The sequence below is a fragment of the Saccharomycopsis crataegensis genome (assembly GCF_037102585.1).
Source record: "Saccharomycopsis crataegensis DNA, jcf7180000000097, whole genome shotgun sequence".
Lineage (NCBI taxonomy): Eukaryota > Fungi > Ascomycota > Saccharomycetes > Ascoideales > Saccharomycopsidaceae > Saccharomycopsis > Saccharomycopsis crataegensis.
Window position 1 is genome coordinate 123,915 of NW_027043837.1, and position 22,322 is coordinate 146,236.

At 39.6% G+C, this 22,322-nt stretch overlaps 2 protein-coding genes across 2 annotated transcripts; one reads left to right on the top strand and one right to left on the bottom strand. All coding sequences in view use genetic code 12, as the record gives it.

The window, feature by feature from the left end:
- Positions 1-205: 205 nt before the first annotated feature.
- DASC09_054850 (uncharacterized protein) lies at positions 206-1,693 on the top strand (the record flags this gene model as incomplete). The annotated part of the gene is made up of 1 exon (XM_064999070.1): positions 206-1,693. One exon carries the CDS (start codon positions 206-208, stop codon positions 1,691-1,693), a length of 1,488 nt encoding a protein of 495 aa, XP_064855142.1.
- Positions 1,694-18,259: 16,566 nt separating this feature from the next.
- Positions 18,260-19,618, bottom strand: DASC09_054860 (uncharacterized protein; the record flags this gene model as incomplete). The annotated part of the gene is made up of 1 exon (XM_064999071.1): positions 18,260-19,618. One exon carries the CDS (start codon positions 19,616-19,618, stop codon positions 18,260-18,262), a length of 1,359 nt encoding a protein of 452 aa, XP_064855143.1.
- Between the last annotated feature and the right edge of the window lie 2,704 nt (positions 19,619-22,322).

Sequence of the window (22,322 nt, forward strand, 5' to 3'; positions counted from 1 at the left end):
CCCAATCATTGAAACCCCGGTTTCTTTGGGCTCTTCATTGGATGTTGGCGCAACATCTGAAACCCCGATCCCGATAGCAAACATAAACAAACAAGCTAAAGATCAAGATTCCGATGAAGAAATTACTGATGCAGCCGACAATACTATTAATAGTACTGTTGAAACCTTTTTAACTGCTTCAGAAGATCCTGAAGCGGACCAAAACATGGATTCCAACGCCATTTCTACCCCAACTACCTCTCCAGCAATTAATGTTTCTTCAGTTGATTGCGATCGCAATTCTCATGCAGCATGTGACACTGACATTGACATGCATAATCCTGTTATTCCAACCCAAGCCGTTATTTCTACTGATTTTATTAATGAAAACTCCGAAAACCAAAAAAAAATCGAAAATTCTCAAAACCCAAAAAAAAATTCTGTTTCTGTTCCTTCTGTTTCTGTTCCTTCTGTTTCTGTTCCTTCTGTTCCTGTTCCCTCTGTTTCATCTTCTACCGTCGCCTCTCCAACTACGGCCTCCAATCCGGTGGCTCCAGCTGTCAATGTGACAAGACCAATCCAAACCTATGCTCAAGCCACCGCTGGAGACAAGCGCACACCTCGAGCCACTACAAACACCAATGATCCATCCTTCCAAAACGTGTTGATGAAATTTGAAAGAACTTTCAAATGGGCAAGTCACATCAAAATCCTTGACTTTAAGCACCGTGACGTATTGGAATATGCCATAAGCGAGAAACGCAAATCAGGAAAATTGTTCTCCACCTCCAATCCTGCTATTATTAAATCCAAAGAAAAACGCGAGGAACTCGTCAAGATCATGGAAATTGAAGATTTCTTCCAAAACTACACCAGTTTTAATATGACAAACGAATTCAACAGATTGAGAAACTCTAGAATCAGCTTGGAGAACTACTTGGAATTTATCATGAGCCAACAGCATCTTAAGGATATCTTAATCTACTTTAAGATCCCAAAAGATATCTTTACAGAGTTTCCTCTTGAAAAACACTTGGAATCCATCAAAAACGGACTCACTAAGTTATCCAAAGAACTTGATACTATTACACAGTCATCCAACGAACCAGATAAGGATTTGATCATAATCAGGGAAAACTTAAAAGGGGCCCTCAACCACTTGGTTATTTTTAATAAGAAGATCTGCCTTAACTCAAACTTCATCCCAAACCCTCAGGATACAGGCTCTGATATCTTCAAGAAGGACAGAAATCTTTTAATTGAATATCTTAACATCCACCTTAAAGTTACAGTTGGAAATTATACCTACACGCCAGGGTCTTTGTTAAACACAATGAATAAGGAATCCCATTTAATTGAGATTGAAATGAATTCCGAGTTTACTGAATTTAATCGGGAAAAACTTCTTGACCATGTCTTCAATGAATCCGGAATTGATCCATCATCCTTCTTTCCAATCAACACCGTTCACTTTACGGAAGAAGCTAGCAAAGCTGCCAGTATTGTCACTTATGGTTATATTGAAATTGACTCAGGAAAATCCCTTCCACTCTTCAATGACAAAAATTTCCGCTCCAGAGTCATCACGAAATGCGTCCACTGCACTGCATGTGGTTCCCGTGAACACACTCGTTTTGACTGCAAGACGTCATCTTGTGCCATTTGCAAGAAATTATCCCATAGGGCAAAAGATTGTTATTTCAAAAAGCAATAAAGAGCACCAATTGTGAATCCGGAAGATCCAGAAAAACACTCTCCGAAACAAAATTCTGGAAAAGCAGTCAAACCAAACCACAATTTAAACTATGGTTTTCAGACTGTCGAAAAAAGAAAAATAAAACTGAATAAACCGGCTACTCCAGAATATTCTAAACCACATTCAAACCCTTTTGACTTATTGGCAAATGAAGAAGAAAATGTTGATGATTCAATTATTGATGATGACGATACTTTGGAAAAGAACTACCCCTCCAATGATGAAGATGCTTTAGAGGAAGGCCTCTCTACTGATGCAGACCAATCCATGGATGAGCTCGAAACCTCTACAACCCAACACACTGCTACTCTCAGACATCAAACCAAACCAATAGAATTATTGTCCAAGAAAGGTAAATCTAAGAAGCACGCCAAGTTCGCGGCCATTAGCGCCATCAAGCTGGCCCATATTAGCAAGGTCTCCAAAAAGATCCTCGCCTCACCTCCATCCCACCCTCAGGTCCGCGTTTCTCGCAGACATCAAGAAGTAAACTCACAACATCATACTACTTCTTCTGCTGCCAACATTCCTCCTTCACCTACCCCTGCCCGTGATACTGTCACTTCCTCGGCTCTGGCCACTTCTTCTATCCCTGCTTTTGTCCCTGCTTCTGTCCCTGCTTCTGTCCCTACCTCTGTTCCTACCCCTATTACTACCTCACCTCATTCTACCTCACCTCATTCAGCTTCCCCCTTCTCAAAACATCCATCTATCCTGGAAAACTCAGACAAAATGCCCACACCACTGGAATCATTTACTCCCCGGCCAATGAAGCTTCTGTCAAAAGAACAATCTTCCCCCCTGGATGATAACAACAACGAAATAAATTCACCTCAATCAGATGGCTCAAATGTCACAAAAAACGCCTCTCATACACAAAATGAGTAAACTATCGATCATTAGTCAAAACATCCAAAGATTGAGATTGGATGACCCCAAAATTCTCCATCTATCAAACCAATATAACATTTCTGTTGAGTTGGCAATCCAAAGTTATGTGGTTAGTCATTGTTCATGGAACCTTCTAGAACTCATGGAACCTTCTAGAACTCATGGAACCTTCTAGAATTCCATGGAACATTCTAGAGCTTATGGAACCTTCTAGAACCCATTGAGATTAATATAAATATGGGCCATGCCCCCCATAGTCTGAGTTTGTCCTTTATATAATTTAGATAGTTAACAAGTAAAACAAGTATAACAAGGGAATAAATATTATTGAATATTATTGTTATCAATGTCTTTTGTAACTAGAGTTACAAAACTACAACATGCTGCCTTATAATGCACCTCCTTTGGTTCCTTGAGGTATCTGGATAGAACACCGACGATATAGCTGATATCGCTTCTAACAGTATTAGCAGCAAACAATAATTTTCCAACCAAAGATCTGTAAGCTGTGGCATCACAATCCTCAGCACTGTTGTCCACCAAGGTGAGCTCCTGACCAGCAATAGTAGGCGTCTTATCTGGGTTGCAATTCTCCATTCCAAATTCCTTTAACATAGAGCCAATATAGTCTTTCAAGCTCATGTTAATACCTCCATTATCTTGCGAGATATTGATACCCAAAAATTTCCTGACTATTCCCAAGTCCTTCATCTTGAAGACATTCATCAATTCACTTTTCACTTTCCTGATGGCAAAATCTGAGGTACCAGTTATCAATAAATCATCAACGTAAAGCGCAACCATCACAAAAGACTTTTCGGATTTCCTTGAATATAGACAATATTCAGCACCGTTTCTGACAAAACCAAGCGACGACAAAACACTGTGGATTCTTTCATTCCACACCAAGGGAGCCTGTTTCAAACCATACAAGCTTTTCTTCAATCTCAAGACACTGGTTTCCCTTCCTTTAACCACATACCCTTCTGGTTGAGTCATGTGTAATTCTTCCTGAAGAGATCCGTTGAGGAATGCAGTTTTCACATCCATCTGATGAACTGCCATTCCATTCTTAGCTGCAATACTCAACATCAACCTGATAGATTCATAACGCACCACAGGTGAGAATGTCTCATTGTAGTCAATACCTTTCACCTGTGTGAATCCTCGAGCAACAAGTCTTCCCTTGAAGACTCCGTTATCTTTCTTTGCAAAGACCCAACGACATGTAATTGGCTTTCTTCCTTTCGGCAACTCGACCAATTCATAAGTGGAATTCTCCTTGTGAGCCGCAATTTCTTCGTCACAAGCGCGCTTCCATTCTGCACTTTCGTTGCTCTTCATGGCTTCCTTATAATTTCCAGGAACATCACTTCCACCAGCCAAAGCAGCAGCTTCACCAGCCATAAAACAAGAGGCTGTTGAGTTGACAATCCAAAGTCATATATTGGGTTTTGTACAGATGGCTCAACGGTTAACACGGGTATCAATGTGTTGAATAGATCCTGGGTTCGAGTCTCGGATAAGACGGTTTATTTACCATGGCTGAGCAATATATAATCTGCATGTGATTATGACTCAGCCTAATAATTAGTCATTGTGCATATGATTAATCATCTAGAATGTTCTAGATGGATGTATGATTACAAATCATATATATTGGTCTTATTATAAATATGGGGCCTCTCCCCATAGTTTGAGTTTATATTTTGTTATTTAAATAGTTAGTTAGTTAAGAAGAATAAGAATAATAACAAGGATAGTTTGATAGTATTTGTTATTGGTAATGACTACTGTAACTAGGGTTACAAAACTTCAACAGCTTATGAGTTCAAATGCTCTTACTTCGTTTGCTGCTGATGAAAAGTTGAAAGGTTCATCAAACTTCTATGATTGGTTTACATTGATCAGTGTCAAGATGAAGATGAAAGGTCTTGGGTTATATGCTTATTTGATCAATGGGGAAACTGGAACTGATGGTCTGGAAGACCTCAACGAAGTTGCGCAATTGGTTGCTGCTATGGATGAAATTATTTCTACAGTTGTTTTCAATAGTATCACAGGCGCTGCGTTAACTAAGGCCTCGGAATTCGATGGTACTGGCAGAAACTTGTTTATGTTTCTCAAGGAGGCCTATGGTACTTTGACTGTTACCAATGCTGTGGGAATTATTTGTGATTTAATGGACAACAAATGGTTGAAAACTAAAGAAGGAAAAGTGGAACACTTTATTGATGCTGTTGAGTTGGCAATCCAAAGTTATGTGGTTAGTCATTGTTCATGGAACCTTCTAGAACTCATGGAACCTTCTAGAACTTATGGAACCTTCTAGAACTTATGGAACCTTCTAGAATTCCATGGAACATTCTAGAGCTTATGGAACCTTCTAGAACCCATTGAGATTAATATAAATATGGGCCATGCCCCCCATAGTCTGAGTTTGTCCTTTATATAATTTAGATAGTTAACAAGTAAAACAAGTAAAACAAGTAAAACAAGTATAACAAGGGAATAAATATTATTGAATATTATTGTTATCAATGTCTTTTGTAACTAGAGTTACAAAACTACAACAGGTTATGAGTTCAAATGCTCTCACTTCGTTCGCTGCTGATGAGAAGTTGAAGGGTTCCGGGAACTTTTATGATTGGTTTACTTTGATCAGTGTTAAGATGAAGATGAAAGGTCTTGGTTTACATGCTTACTTGATCAATGGGGAAACCGGAACCGACGGGCTGGAAACTGCTAATGAAGTTGCCCAATTGATTGCTACTATGGATGAGATTATTTCAACAGCCATTTTCAACAGCATCTCAGGCGCTGCTTTGACTAAGGCTTCCGAATTTGATGGTACTGGTAGAAACTTGTTTATGTTTCTCAAGGATGCTTATGGTACATTGACTGTTACAAATGCTGTTGGTATTATCTCAGATTTAATTGACGCTAAGTGGTTGAAATCTAGCAACGGAAACGTTGAGAATTTCATTGATGCCTTCAATCATTTCAAGAATACTGTTGGCAAATTAGACGGAAACACTGTGTTGTGTGCGTTGTTTTTGAGCTTGGGTCAGAAAGCCGGGTTTAATGCAACTCTTTCCAGGGAAGTCATGACTGCGTATGAGTCTAGAAATGGCAGGACTATTGGAAATGTTGATATTGGGCTTGTCCAAGATTTGACAAGAGAAATCATTGGAGATAAATCGATTGGTTCCACCAGTGTTGAGGGTTTGGAACCTGTGTTTGCTTTTAAGAAACAGTACAAGTGCTTCAATTGTGGAAAACCCGGTCATTTGAAGAAGGATTGCAAGGCTCCTAGAAAGGAGAGAATGGGTGGTGATCTGAAGAATCCATCACCATCTTGGTATGCATTTATGGGAATGCATGGTAGGGCCTCCAGAGTGTACTTTGACTCTGGTGCCTCGCAACATATTTTGAATGACAGAAAGATGTTTAAAACCATTGGTCCTTTTTCTGGTGAGATCTCAGGTATTGATGGTAGTTCTCTCGAGGTTCAAGGTATCGGGTCTGCGGTGTTTAAGTTACGTGATAACACCAGTATCGAAATCAAGGATGCTTATTATGTTCCAGGGTCAAAGGCCAATTTGATTTCTGTTTCCAAGGCTACTCTGAATGGTGCAAGATTATTATTTGAAGGAAAAAAGGTGAAAATGTACCCTGAAAAGAAAGTGGTTGCTGTTAAAGATCCAGTTATGAGTGATCTTTATGCTTTGCACACCAGTGTCGATGGTGTGGCATTTAACAGTGTTGATAAGAGCGGGTTGTGGCACCAGAGATTAGGCCATCCCAGTATGAATATTATGAACAAGTTCAATCTGATGTTTCATTTGGTGAAAGGTAAACTTTACAGTGAAGATTCTGTGCAGTTATGTGAAAGCTGCTTGACAAGTAAAGGGGTTACCAGAAGACCAAAGAGCGGGAAGGGTGCTAAACCACAACAGCCTTTACAATTGTTGCATATGGACGTGTGTGGCCCAATCAATTATGGGTCTATTGATTCGAGCAAATATTTTCTCACTATTGTCGACGGGTATTCCAAGTTTGTGGAGGTTAAGTGTTTGAAAAACAAGTCAGAGTGTGCTGACAGGATTATTGAGTTTATTACATACACCGAAACAATGTTCAAGTCTCAGGGAAAACAGTTTACCGTGGGAACTATCCGCACTGATAATGGTGGTGAATTTGTTACAGGAAAGTTGCATGATTTCATGAGAAGCAAAGGTATTGCCCATGAGTTGACTGTGCCACACCATAGTTATCAAAATGGTGTTGCTGAAAGAATGCATCGGACAATTCAAGACAAAACTAGGTCTTTAATTATTGGGGCTTCTATGCCGGTTCAGTTTTGGTCTGAAGGTGTCCGCACGGCTGTTTATTTGATTAACAGGACGCCATCCCGCGTTATTAATTTCCACACACCATATGGTCGTTGGTATGGATACAAGCCGGGCCTTGACCATCTTCGCTGCTTTGGTTCCCTTGCATATGTGGTTATACCAAACAGTTTGAGAAATGGAAAATTTGATGCTACCGCCAAGGTTGGAGTGATGCTCGGGTATGATAGAGATCACTGTGCGTACAGAATTTTTGATCCTGCTGCCAACAAGATTATTGTGGCGACTCAGGTCAGATTTGATGAGTCAAGATATTACTATCAGGATGTGAAGCGAGTCACTGATGTGGATAGAGAGATTGCTAAGGTAAGCAGCTCTGGTGGTATGGGTTTTGCTGGTGGCGTTGCACCAGGCCCTGTTATAAGTGATCCAGACTTAGAGGATGTTGCAAGTGAGATCTCGGTTGATGATGAACGAATGGTTTCCGATTTGGATGATTCAGAAAGAGAGTCCACTGTTTCCTCAAGCAAAGACGTGGAAATGAGAATCATAGACGATGATGAGGATGCCACTGGAGAGTTAATCCCATCAAGGATGGTTTCAGAAGAGTTCAAGTTGGTTACTGCTACAAAAAGGAAAAGATCATCGGGTTCTAGACCCAAGAAAAGTACAGGTTTGATTAAAAGAAATCCATTTGGGATCTTGGCAGAAGTTGAACAAGAATCTGATACATTCAGTTCAGATTCAGAGAGGGAAATTGCTATTGAGAAACCACAAAGGAAGAAATACAGAAACGATAGTAGCTCAAAAGAGCTTACTTCTTTTGTTCCTAATGGTAGTAGCAATGACAACTTGGTGGTTTCGGAAATTGAGCCACATGTTGAACAGCCAAGTGATTGTGATGAGGAATCAGAACTGAATGATGATGCCGAAGGCAAGTTGTTAGAGTACAAACCTGTGAATTATGTTGCCTCTTGTTTTATGGCTGGTGAAGCTGCTGCTTTGGCTGGTGGAAGTGATGTTCCTGGAAATTATAAGGAAGCCATGAAGAGCAACGAAAGTGCAGAATGGAAGCGCGCTTGTGACGAAGAAATTGCGGCTCACAAGGAGAATTCCACTTATGAATTGGTCGAGTTGCCGAAAGGAAGAAAGCCAATTACATGTCGTTGGGTCTTTGCAAAGAAAGATAACGGAGTCTTCAAGGGAAGACTTGTTGCTCGAGGATTCACACAGGTGAAAGGTATTGACTACAATGAGACATTCTCACCTGTGGTGCGTTATGAATCTATCAGGTTGATGTTGAGTATTGCAGCTAAGAATGGAATGGCAGTTCATCAGATGGATGTGAAAACTGCATTCCTCAACGGATCTCTTCAGGAAGAATTACACATGACTCAACCAGAAGGGTATGTGGTTAAAGGAAGGGAAACCAGTGTCTTGAGATTGAAGAAAAGCTTGTATGGTTTGAAACAGGCTCCCTTGGTGTGGAATGAAAGAATCCACAGTGTTTTGTCGTCGCTTGGTTTTGTCAGAAACGGTGCTGAATATTGTCTATATTCAAGGAAATCCGAAAAGTCTTTTGTGATGGTTGCGCTTTACGTTGATGATTTATTGATAACTGGTACCTCAGATTTTGCCATCAGGAAAGTGAAAAGTGAATTGATGAATGTCTTCAAGATGAAGGACTTGGGAATAGTCAGGAAATTTTTGGGTATCAATATCTCGCAAGATAATGGAGGTATTAACATGAGCTTGAAAGACTATATTGGCTCTATGTTAAAGGAATTTGGAATGGAGAATTGCAACCCAGATAAGACGCCTACTATTGCTGGTCAGGAGCTCACCTTGGTGGACAACAGTGCTGAGGATTGTGATGCCACAGCTTACAGATCTTTGGTTGGAAAATTATTGTTTGCTGCTAATACTGTTAGAAGCGATATCAGCTATATCGTCGGTGTTCTATCCAGATACCTCAAGGAACCAAAGGAGGTGCATTATAAGGCAGCAAAGAGAGTTTTAAGATACTTGAAAGGAACCAAAGATTTGGGAATAAGATATGAGGCTGGCAATAATGATAACGGTGAGCTTCTTGGATACTGTGATGCTGACTGGGCTGGAGATAAGTCAGACAGAAAGTCTACTACTGGGTTTGTGTTCAAATATGCCAATGGTGCAATCACATGGAGATCTAAGAAGCAAGCTACTGTTGCTCTTTCTACGGCAGAGGCTGAATACATGTCACTAAGTGAAGGAGTCAAGGAAGCATTATGGCTAATGCAAGTGTTCAAGGAATTTGGGATCAATACTGGTCCAGTGAGGATGTTTGATGATAACCAAGGGTGTATTGAAATGGCAAAGCATCCAGCTTTCCATCATCGCACCAAACACATTGACATCAGGACTCACTTTATCAGGGACCACATTGGATCTGGCTCTATCAATTTGGAGTACTTGAGCACTGGTGTTATGATTGCTGATATGTTTACAAAAGGTCTTGCTGCCCCTCAATTCTTGGAGTTGAGAAGGCTCTGTGGTATGGAGACTTTGAATTGAGAGAGGGTGTTGAGTTGGCAATCCAAAGTTATGTGGTTAGTCATTGTTCATGGAACCTTCTAGAACTCAGAACTCATGGAACCTTCTAGAACTTATGGAACCTTCTAGAATTCCATGGAACATTCTAGAGCTTATGGAACCTTCTAGAACCCATTGAGATTAATATAAATATGGGCCATGCCCCCATAGTCTGAGTTTGTCCTTTATATAATTTAGATAGTTAACAAGTAAAACAAGTATAACAAGGGAATAAATATTATTGAATATTATTGTTATCAATGTCTTTTGTAACTAGAGTTACAAAACTACAACAGATGCTTTTAATCATTTTAAAAACACGGTTGGTAAGATGGACGGAACCACGGTCCTTTGTGCGTTATTTTTGGGCTTAGGTCAAAAGGCTGGATTTGGTAACAGCCTTTCTAGAGAAGTCATGACTGCGTATGAATCTAGAAACGGCAGAATAGTTGGTAATGTTGATCTCGGTCTTGTTCAAGATTTAACAAGAGAGATTATTGGAGATAAATCTATTGGGTCTGCTAATGTTGATAACACTGAGCCGGTGTTTGCAGTTAAGAAACAATATAGATGTTTCAATTGTGGAAAGCCTGGTCATTTTAAAAGAGACTGCAAATCACCAAAGGCACAAAAGTTGATTGGAGATGGTAGAAACCCATCACCATCGTGGTATGCATTTATGGGAATGCATGGTAACAACTCCAGGGTGTATTTTGATTCAGGTGCCTCGCAACATATCTTAAACAATAAGAGCTTGTTCAAGACGATCAGACCGTTTGGAGGAGAGATCTCCGGGATTGATGGCGGTGGTGTTGCTGTTGCAGGTATTGGGTCTGCGGAGTTCAAATTACGTGATAATATCAATATTGAAATCAAAGATGCTTATTATGTTCCAGACTCAAAAGCCAACTTGATTTCAGTTTCCAAGGCTACTCTGAATGGTGCGAAATTATTGTTTGAAGGAAACAAAGTGAAAATGTATCCGGAAATGAAGGTTATTGGTACCAAGGATCCTCTGATGAATGGGCTTTACAGATTATCTACTGATGCTAATGGTGTTGCTTTTAACAGTATTGATAAGGGTGGTCTCTGGCACCAAAGACTCGGACACCCAAGTGCTAATATTTTACAGAAAGCTAACAAAATGTTTAAGCTTGTTAAAGGGAAAATCTTGGGTGACAATGCTGTTATTCGATGCGACTGTTGCCTTGCTGCTAAAGGAACAGTCCAAAAACCAAAGTTGGGTCATGGTTCTAAACCTAAGAGACCATTGGAATTGTTGCATATGGATGTTTGTGGTCCTTTTAGCTATGGCTCGATTGATTCGAGTGCCTACTTTCTTACGATAGTAGATGGATATGCCAAGTATGTGGAAACTCGATGCTTAACTCAAAAGTCCGAGTGTACGGCTCAGATTATTGACTTCATAAACTACTCTGAGACAATGTTCAAGTCACAAGGAAAAGACTTTAGAGTTGGAACCATAAGAACTGATAATGGTGGAGAATTCATCACAGGCCAATTGCACGCGTTCTTGCGACGAAAAGGAATTGCTCATGAGTTGACGGTGCCACACCATAGTTATCAGAATGGTGTTGCTGAAAGAATGAATCGGACCATTCAAGATAAAACAAGATCTTTGATGATTGGGGCATCCATGCCTGCGCAATTTTGGCCAGAGGCAGTTCGTACTGCTGCTTATTTGACCAACAGAACACCATCCCGAGTGATTGGTTTTCAGACTCCGTATCGTCGTTGGTTTGGTTATAATCCAGGACTTGATCATCTTCGTTGTTTTGGTTGTATTGGATATGTTGTTGTTCCCCATAAATTGAGATATGGGAAACTTGGTGCTACTTCGAAAATGTGTGTTATGCTTGGGTATGATAGAAATCGGTGTGCTTATAGGATGTTTGATCCCGAAGCAAATAGAGTTGTTACGGCTGCCCAAGTGAACTTCGATGAGTCAAGATATTATTTTCAAGATGGAAAGAAGTCCTCCACTGTTGCACCAGAAGAAAGGATTGGAATTTCTGGCGGAGGAGGGGGAGGTATCATTGGTGGAATATCTGCTGCTCCAATTATTATGAATGATGATTTGGTTGATATTGATGTTGGTAGTAGAAATGGCTCTGCATACCATGATGATGAAACTACGTCCCAAATCTTAGTTGATGATGCAAGCATGGTATCTGAAAGTGATGCACCTGATAAAGACATTGAAATGTCCATTGTGGAAACCGAGGATTATGGTAATGGACAATTGATACCTTCAAGAATTGATGATGATGTTTTTAAGTTGGTTACTGCTACGAAAAGAAAAAGGTCATCAGGTTCTAGAGTCAAGGAAAGCAGGGGTATAATTAAGAGAAACCCATTTGGTATTTTGGCTGAAATAGAAGAACAGCCTGACACATTCAGCTCAGATTCAGAGAGGGAAAGTGTTACTGAGAAACCACAAAGAAAGAAGTTCAGGAATACAAAAAATTCAGAAGAGTTGACTTCGTTTGTTCCAAATGGCAGTAGCAATGATGACTTGGTGGTTTCGAAAATTGAGCCTCATATTGAAGAGCCAAGTGATTGTGATGAAGAATCAGAACTGAATGATGATACCAAAAGCAAGTTGTTAGAATACAAACCTGTGAATTACGTTGCTACATGCTTCATGGCTGGTGAAGCCGACGCTATATCTGGAGGAACTGATGTTCCTGGAAACTACAAGGAAGCTATGAAGAGCGATGAAAGAGTGAAATGGAAACGTGCTTGTGATGAAGAAATAGCTGCTCACAAGGAGAACTCCACTTATGAATTGGTCAAGTTGCCGAAAGGAAGAAAGCCAATTACATGTCGTTGGGTCTTTGCAAAGAAAGATAACGGAGTCTTCAAGGGAAGACTTGTTGCTCGAGGATTCACACAGGTGAAGGGTATTGACTACAATGAGACATTCTCACCTGTGGTGCGTTATGAATCTATCAGGTTGATGTTGAGTATCGCTGCCAAGAATGGAATGGCAGTTCATCAGATGGATGTTAAAACTGCGTTCCTCAATGGTTTCCTTCAAGAAGAATTATACATGACTCAGCCAGAAGGGTATGTGGTTAAGGGAAAAGAAACCAGCGTCTTGAGGTTGAAGAAAAGCTTGTATGGATTAAAACAAGCCCCGTTAGTGTGGAATGAAAGAATCCACAGTGTATTGTCGTCGCTTGGTTTTGTTAGAAACGGTGCTGAATATTGTTTGTACTCAAGAAAGTCTGAAAAGTCATTTGTGATGGTTGCCCTCTATGTTGACGACTTATTGATAGCTGGTACCTCAGATTTTGCTATTGGAAAAGTCAAATCTGAATTGATGAATGTTTTCAAGATGAAAGACTTGGGAGTTGTCAAGAAATTTTTAGGCATGAATATTTCTCAAGATGGCGGTGGTATCAACATGAGTTTGAAGGACTACATTGGTTCCATGTTGAAGGAATTTGGAATGGAGAATTGCAACCACGATAAGACGCCTACAATTTCTGGCCAAGAACTTACGTTGGTGGATGCCAATGCTGAAACATGTGATGCTACAGCCTATAGATCTTTAGTTGGAAAATTGTTGTTTGCTGCCAATACTGTTAGGAGCGATATTAGTTATATCGTCGGTGTTTTATCAAGATATCTCAAGGAGCCAAAGGAGGTCCATTACAAGGCAGCTAAAAGAGTGTTGAGATATTTGAAAGGTACAAAAGAATTAGGTATAAGATATGAGGCTGGAGATAAAGGAGATGGTGAACTAGTTGGATATTGTGATGCTGACTGGGCTGGAGATAAGTCAGACAGAAAGTCTACTACTGGGTTTGTGTTCAAATATGCCAATGGTGCAATAACATGGAGGTCCAAGAAACAAGCAACGGTTGCTCTTTCTACAGCTGAAGCAGAATATATGTCTCTCAGCGAAGGTGTGAAAGAGGCATTGTGGTTGAAACAGGTCTTTGAGGAGTTTGGCCTCAACACTGGTGCAGTGAAGATTTATGATGATAACCAGGGGTGTATTGAAATGGCCAAACATCCAGCTTTCCATCACCGTACCAAACATATTGATATCAGGACTCATTTCATCAGGGATCACATTTGATCTGGGACAATTGATTTGCAATACCTTAATACTGGAATCATGGTTGCTGACATGTTCACTAAAGGTCTTGCTGCTCCTCAATTCATAGAGCTAAGAAAGCTTTGTGGTATGGTGACTTTGAATTGAGAGAGGGTGTTGAGTTGACAATCCAAAGTCATATATTGGGTTTTGTACAGATGGCTCAACGGTTAACACGGGTATCAATGTGTTGAATAGATCCTGGGTTCGAGTCTCGGATAAGACGGTTTATTTACCATGGCTGAGCAATATATAATCTGCATGTGATTATGACTCAGCCTAATAATTAGTCATTGTGCATATGATTAATCATCTAGAATGTTCTAGATGGATGTATGATTACAAATCATATATATTGGTCTTATTATAAATATGGGGCCTCTCCCCATAGTTTGAGTTTATATTTTGTTATTTAAATAGTTAGTTAGTTAAGAAGAATAAGAATAATAACAAGGATAGTTTGATAGTATTTGTTATTGGTAATGACTACTGTAACTAGGGTTACAAAACTTCAACAGAGGCAACATAATTCACAGGTTTGTACTCTAACAACTTGCCTTCGGCAACATCATTCAGTTCTGATTCCTCATCACAATCACTTGGCTGTTCAACATGTGGCTCAATTTCCGAAACCACCAAGTTGTCATTGCTACTACCATTAGGAACAAAAGAAGTAAGCTCTTTTGAGCTACTATCGTTTCTGTACTTCTTCCTTTGTGGTTTCTCAATAGCAATTTCCCTCTCTGAATCTGAACTGAATGTATCAGATTCTTGTTCAACTTCTGCCAAGATCCCAAATGGATTTCTTTTAATCAAACCTGTACTTTTCTTGGGCCTAGAACCCGATGATCTTTTCCTTTTTGTAGCAGTAACCAACTTGAACTCTTCTGAAACCATCCTTGATGGGATTAACTCTCCAGTGGCATCCTCATCATCGTCTATGATTCTCATTTCCACGTCTTTGCTTGAGGAAACAGTGGACTCTCTTTCTGAATCATCCAAATCGGATACCATTCGTTCATCATCAACCGAGATCTCACTTGCAACATCCTCTAAGTCTGGATCACTTATAACAGGGCCTGGTGCAACGCCACCAGCAAAACCCATACCACCAGAGCTGCTTACCTTAGCAATCTCGGTATCCACATCAGTGACTCGCTTCACATCCTGATAGTAATATCTTGACTCATCAAATCTGACCTGAGTCGCCACAATAATCTTGTTGGCAGCAGGATCAAAAATTCTGTACGCACAGTGATCTCTATCATACCCGAGCATCACTCCAACCTTGGCGGTAGCATCAAATTTTCCATTTCTCAAACTGTTTGGTATAACCACATATGCAAGGGAACCAAAGCAGCGAAGATGGTCAAGGCCCGGCTTGTATCCATACCAACGACCATATGGTGTGTGGAAATTAATAACGCGGGATGGCGTCCTGTTAATCAAATAAACAGCCGTGCGGACACCTTCAGACCAAAACTGAACCGGCATAGAAGCCCCAATAATTAAAGACCTAGTTTTGTCTTGAATTGTCCGATGCATTCTTTCAGCAACACCATTTTGATAACTATGGTGTGGCACAGTCAACTCATGGGCAATACCTTTGCTTCTCATGAAATCATGCAACTTTCCTGTAACAAATTCACCACCATTATCAGTGCGGATAGTTCCCACGGTAAACTCTTTTCCCTGAGACTTGAACATTGTTTCGGTGTATGTAATAAACTCAATAATCCTGTCAGCACACTCTGACTTGTTTTTCAAACACTTAACCTCCACAAACTTGGAATACCCTTCGACAATAGTGAGAAAATATTTGCTCGAATCAATAGACCCATAATTGATTGGGCCACACACGTCCATATGCAACAATTGTAAAGGCTGTTGTGGTTTAGCACCCTTCCCGCTCTTTGGTCTTCTGGTAACCCCTTTACTTGTCAAGCAGCTTTCACATAACTGCACAGAATCTTCACTGTAAAGTTTACCTTTCACCAAATGAAACATCAGATTGAACTTGTTCATAATATTCATACTGGGATGGCCTAATCTCTGGTGCCACAACCCGCTCTTATCAACACTGTTAAATGCCACACCATCGACACTGGTGTGCAAAGCATAAAGATCACTCATAACTGGATCTTTAACAGCAACCACTTTCTTTTCAGGGTACATTTTCACCTTTTTTCCTTCAAATAATAATCTTGCACCATTCAGAGTAGCCTTGGAAACAGAAATCAAATTGGCCTTTGACCCTGGAACATAATAAGCATCCTTGATTTCGATACTGGTGTTATCACGTAACTTAAACACCGCAGACCCGATACCTTGAACCTCGAGAGAACTACCATCAATACCTGAGATCTCACCAGAAAAAGGACCAATGGTTTTAAACATCTTTCTGTCATTCAAAATATGTTGCGAGGCACCAGAGTCAAAGTACACCCTGGAGGCCCTACCATGCATTCCCATAAATGCATACCAAGATGGTGATGGATTCTTCAGATCACCACCCATTCTCTCCTTTCTAGGAGCCTTGCAATCCTTCTTGAAATGACCGGGTTTTCCACAATTGAAGCACTTGTACTGTTTCTTAAAAGCAAACACAGGTTCCAAACCCTCAACACTGGTGGAACCAACCGATTTATCTCCAATGATTTCTCTTGTCAAATCTTGGACAAGCCCAATATCAACATTTCCAATAGTCCTGCCATTTCTAGACTCATACGCAGTCATGACTTCCCTGGAAAGATTTGCATTAAACCCGGCTTTCTGACCCAAGCTCAAAAACAACGCACACAACACAGTGTTTCCGTCTAATTTGCCAACAGTATTCTTGAAGTGATTGAAGGCATCAATGAAATTCTCAACGTTTCCGTTGCTAGATTTCAACCACTTAGCGTCAATTAAATCTGAGATAATACCAACAGCATTTGTAACAGTCAATGTACCATAAGCATCCTTGAGAAACATAAACAAGTTTCTACCAGTACCATCAAATTCGGAAGCCTTAGTCAAAGCAGCGCCTGAGATGCTGTTGAAAATGGCTGTTGAAATAATCTCATCCATAGTAGCAATCAATTGGGCAACTTCATTAGCAGTTTCCAGCCCGTCGGTTCCGGTTTCGCCATTGATCAAGTAAGCATGTAAACCAAGACCTTTCATCTTCATCTTAACACTGATCAAAGTAAACCAATCATAAAAGTTCCCGGAACCCTTCAACTTCTCATCAGCAGCGAACGAAGTAAGAGCATTTGAACTCATAACCTGTTGTAGTTTTGTAACTCTAGTTACAAAAGACATTGATAACACTAATATTCAATAATATTTATTCCCTTGTTATACTTGTTTTACTTGTTTACTATCTAAATTATATAAAGGACAAACTCAGACTATGGGGGGCATGGCCCATATTTATATTAATCTCAATGGGTTCTAGAAGGTTCCATAAGCTCTAGAATGTTCCATGGAATTCTAGAAGGTTCCATGAGTTCTAGAAGGTTCCATGAGTTCTAGAAGGTTCCATGAACAATGACTAACCACATAACTTTGGATTGCCAACTCAACAGAAATGTTATATTGGTTTGATAGATGGAGAATTTTGGGGTCATCCAATCTCAATCTTTGGATGTTTTGACTAATGATCGATAGTTTACTCATTTTGTGTATGAGAGGCGTTTTTTGTGACATTTGAGCCATCTGATTGAGGTGAATTTATTTCGTTGTTGTTATCATCCAGGGGGGAAGATTGTTCTTTTGACAGAAGCTTCATTGGCCGGGGAGTAAATGATTCCAGTGGTGTGGGCATTTTGTCTGAGTTTTCCAGGATAGATGGATGTTTTGAGAAGGGGGAAGCTGAATGAGGTGAGGTAGAATGAGGTGAGGTAGTAATAGGGGTAGGAACAGAGGTAGGGACAGAAGCAGGGACAGAAGCAGGGACAAAAGCAGGGATAGAAGAAGTGGCCAGAGCCGAGGAAGTGACAGTATCACGGGCAGGGGTAGGTGAAGGAGGAATGTTGGCAGCAGAAGAAGTAGTATGATGTTGTGAGTTTACTTCTTGATGTCTGCGAGAAACGCGGACCTGAGGGTGGGATGGAGGTGAGGCGAGGATCTTTTTGGAGACCTTGCTAATATGGGCCAGCTTGATGGCGCTAATGGCCGCGAACTTGGCGTGCTTCTTAGATTTACCTTTCTTGGACAATAATTCTATTGGTTTGGTTTGATGTCTGAGAGTAGCAGTGTGTTGGGTTGTAGAGGTTTCGAGCTCATCCATGGATTGGTCTGCATCAGTAGAGAGGCCTTCCTCTAAAGCATCTTCATCATTGGAGGGGTAGTTCTTTTCCAAAGTATCGTCATCATCAATAATTGAATCATCAACATTTTCTTCTTCATTTGCCAATAAGTCAAAAGGGTTTGAATGTGGTTTAGAATATTCTGGATAGCCGGTTTATTCAGTTTTATTTTTCTTTTTTCGACAGTCTGAAAACCATAGTTTAAATTGTGGTTTGGTTTGACTGCTTTTCCAGAATTTTGTTTCGGAGAGTGTTTTTCTGGATCTTCCGGATTCACAATTGGTGCTCTTTATTGCTTTTTGAAATAACAATCTTTTGCCCTATGGGATAATTTCTTGCAAATGGCACAAGATGACGTCTTGCAGTCAAAACGAGTGTGTTCACGGGAACCACATGCAGTGCAGTGGACGCATTTCGTGATGACTCTGGAGCGGAAATTTTTGTCATTGAAGAGTGGAAGGGATTTTCCTGAGTCAATTTCAATATAACCATAAGTGACAATACTGGCAGCTTTGCTAGCTTCTTCCGTAAAGTGAACGGTGTTGATTGGAAAGAAGGATGATGGATCAATTCCGGATTCATTGAAGACATGGTCAAGAAGTTTTTCCCGATTAAATTCAGTAAACTCGGAATTCATTTCAATCTCAATTAAATGGGATTCCTTATTCATTGTGTTTAACAAAGACCCTGGCGTGTAGGTATAATTTCCAACTGTAACTTTAAGGTGGATGTTAAGATATTCAATTAAAAGATTTCTGTCCTTCTTGAAGATATCAGAGCCTGTATCCTGAGGGTTTGGGATGAAGTTTGAGTTAAGGCAGATCTTCTTATTAAAAATAACCAAGTGGTTGAGGGCCCCTTTTAAGTTTTCCCTGATTATGATCAAATCCTTATCTGGTTCGTTGGATGACTGTGTAATAGTATCAAGTTCTTTGGATAACTTAGTGAGTCCGTTTTTGATGGATTCCAAGTGTTTTTCAAGAGGAAACTCTGTAAAGATATCTTTTGGGATCTTAAAGTAGATTAAGATATCCTTAAGATGCTGTTGGCTCATGATAAATTCCAAGTAGTTCTCCAAGCTGATTCTAGAGTTTCTCAATCTGTTGAATTCGTTTGTCATATTAAAACTGGTGTAGTTTTGGAAGAAATCTTCAATTTCCATGATCTTGACGAGTTCCTCGCGTTTTTCTTTGGATTTAATAATAGCAGGATTGGAGGTGGAGAACAATTTTCCTGATTTGCGTTTCTCGCTTATGGCATATTCCAATACGTCACGGTGCTTAAAGTCAAGGATTTTGATGTGACTTGCCCATTTGAAAGTTCTTTCAAATTTCATCAACACGTTTTGGAAGGATGGATCATTGGTGTTTGTAGTGGCTCGAGGTGTGCGCTTGTCTCCAGCGGTGGCTTGAGCATAGGTTTGGATTGGTCTTGTCACATTGACAGCTGGAGCCACCGGATTGGAGGCCGTAGTTGGAGAGGCGACGGTAGAAGATGAAACAGAGGGAACAGGAACAGAAGGAACAGAAACAGAAGGAACAGAAACAGAAGGAACAGAAACAGAATTTTTTTTTGGGTTTTGAGAATTTTCGATTTTTTTTTGGTTTTTGAGAATTTTCGATTTTTTTTTGGTTTTCGGAGTTTTCATTAATAAAATCAGTAGAAATAACGGCTTGGGTTGGAATAACAGGATTATGCATGTCAATGTCAGTGTCACATGCTGCATGAGAATTGCGATCGCAATCAACTGAAGAAACATTAATTGCTGGAGAGGTAGTTGGGGTAGAAATGGCGTTGGAATCCATGTTTTGGTCCGCTTCAGGATCTTCTGAAGCAGTTAAAAAGGTTTCAACAGTACTATTAATAGTATTGTCGGCTGCATCAGTAATTTCTTCATCGGAATCTTGATCTTTAGCTTGTTTGTTTATGTTTGCTATCGGGATCGGGGTTTCAGATGTTGCGCCAACATCCAATGAAGAGCCCAAAGAAACCGGGGTTTCAATGATTGGGGGATCATTAGTAGGGTCGGTGGAGTAGTTTGGAGTAGCTTTATTACTATTTCTAGTGGTTCTCATGATAAAATCAGTTTTATTTATTTTTTTTTTTTTTTATAAAGTCCCTATATTTAACTACTAAGAGCTATATAGGTCATCGCACTTTTTATGTACGGTTATTATGATCAATTATGCGCAGCTATGGCGACTTATTTGGTGTCCGTTTTCTCCCAATATTTTTGGTAACCCGGGAGTTTGGGTTGGAAAATGCAATGTTTTTGACTTGTAGCAACCTGTCACTATTTTTTTTTTTAGCCAGGGAGGAGGAAATCTTCGAAAGACACCAGCGACGCAACCTTACCGGTAGTGTGAGATTTTTACTCACTAAAACCCCCTTGTATCTTACCTTCAGAGTGGTATTACTCCTTACTCAGCTAGCGTACTGAACGTGACCTGGTGGTTAATGCAGCGAGCGGGGTTCGAACACGCGACCCTTTCTTAGTCTATGGTTCTGCCCACTACGCCACCCAGCGCAGGTTAACTATTTTTTTTTTAAAGACAAAATTCAATATATTAATTAATTATATAACTATATATCTCATAAACTACTTAATGTAGTTTGAAAATTAAAGTGTTAAGGGAAAACCATTAATGGTGAAAAACCCTATTATTGAGAAAAAATGTTTTTATGCGTTTTTAAGGTTTTTAATTGTTGTTTTTTTTTTGATTTTATTTTCTTGTTTTTCCCCACCTATTTTTTCTTCTCCGCTTAAAAGATATTGCTTTCAAGCAAGAAGATCATTGAATCAACGGCCATATGACAATTGAAATGCCTTTTGGATTTCAATCTTGATAATTTTCGTTGGAAACCTAGATATCTATCGATCATTCTGGTTTCGTTCATGTTGGTGGCAGGGGTAATGATTGTTTGCCAGGTTAATGGGATATTCAAGTCAGTTTTTTTCCAAAGTTTCTGGGCCAATGGACATTCAATAAGATGGTGCTTCATGATTTCAAATTGGATTTCCTTTGGGGCATATTGGGGTTCATCATATCTGGTTAATTTTTTGCTGCAATAGTCACAATGATTATTTACGTAATTGTGATTTTCAATGCCCAAATGAAAGATGTGAATATTTTGATATTTCCCCGGGAAATGTTGGTTGAATTTTTTGAGGTTATGCCAAAAGTTATCAACTTGTTTCTGATTCACCCCAGTAATGTCCATGAGTGTTTTTGACATCTTGTTCACATCTTGTTTTTCCCGTTGTTTTTTACTTCCTTTAGTATGGTCAAAATCCTTAATTCTAATTGGAATGTGTTGTTGATATTTTTCAGGAATCCCTTTTTCAATTGAATTTTTCAAATCTTCAATTCCAATCTTCATTGGCTTCAACCTGATTGTACGTTTCTTTATACCAAGAACTTTTCTGAAATCCCAGTACGCTGTCCTTTCAGCATCTGAGAATGTGCTGCTATTCATAACTTCCAAGGAAATTGAATCATTGGTATTCTCAATGTCATCCGCTAGTTCAAGTAATACCACCCACCAATAATGAGTTTTGATATAATCTTCCTTTGGTGATTTTGTTGGTGATGTTTTTTGAATGATGTTGTTGATACTTGATTGAATTTTGAAACGTAATATCTGGTTATATTTAGTGTGACTATCCAAAAACAAATCCTGGAAAATTTTAGCTCTTCGGTGTTGGAGTTGAGACTTTAAATCAATCATTGAGAAACCGCCTTTGTTGTTGTGTGTCTTGAGTGTGTCCAAAGAAATAGGTGTATCTTGCTTGACCAATAATTTAATCGATGTGTCAATTTGATTCAACTGATTGGGTAACAAAGGTTGGTGTAGTTCTTTGTAATAGAACTTGGATGCAATATATGTGTTGAATGCTTCTATTTTTGATTGAATCAGCAAGCTGGTCATGTTTGATAACTTGTACTTGATATAGAGGTCACGCTGCAATGTTTCCGGCCAAAATGTCACTGATGGCCCAATAGTTATCCCCAAATATGTCAATTGAAAGTTTTCATCAGCAATCTCAAATGGGAATGGTGTCAAAAATGGATAAGTATCAGTTGGTATGATTAGTTGGGATTTCTTTTCATTGAGTTTGCTGCCACTGAATTTTTCAAATAGTCTAATACATTTCATTGTTTTGGAATAATCTCTTTTATCTTTGAGGAAAACTGTGATATCATCAGCAAAAGCAAGATAATGTTGACTGCTATATGCTTCAGGTATCAAATCTCCTTGGTAACTATGGCCTCTGGTATTCTGTTTGATAGATCGTAGTAAAGGTTCTACTGCTAATGCAAATAATGAAGGGGAAAACGGATTACCTTGGA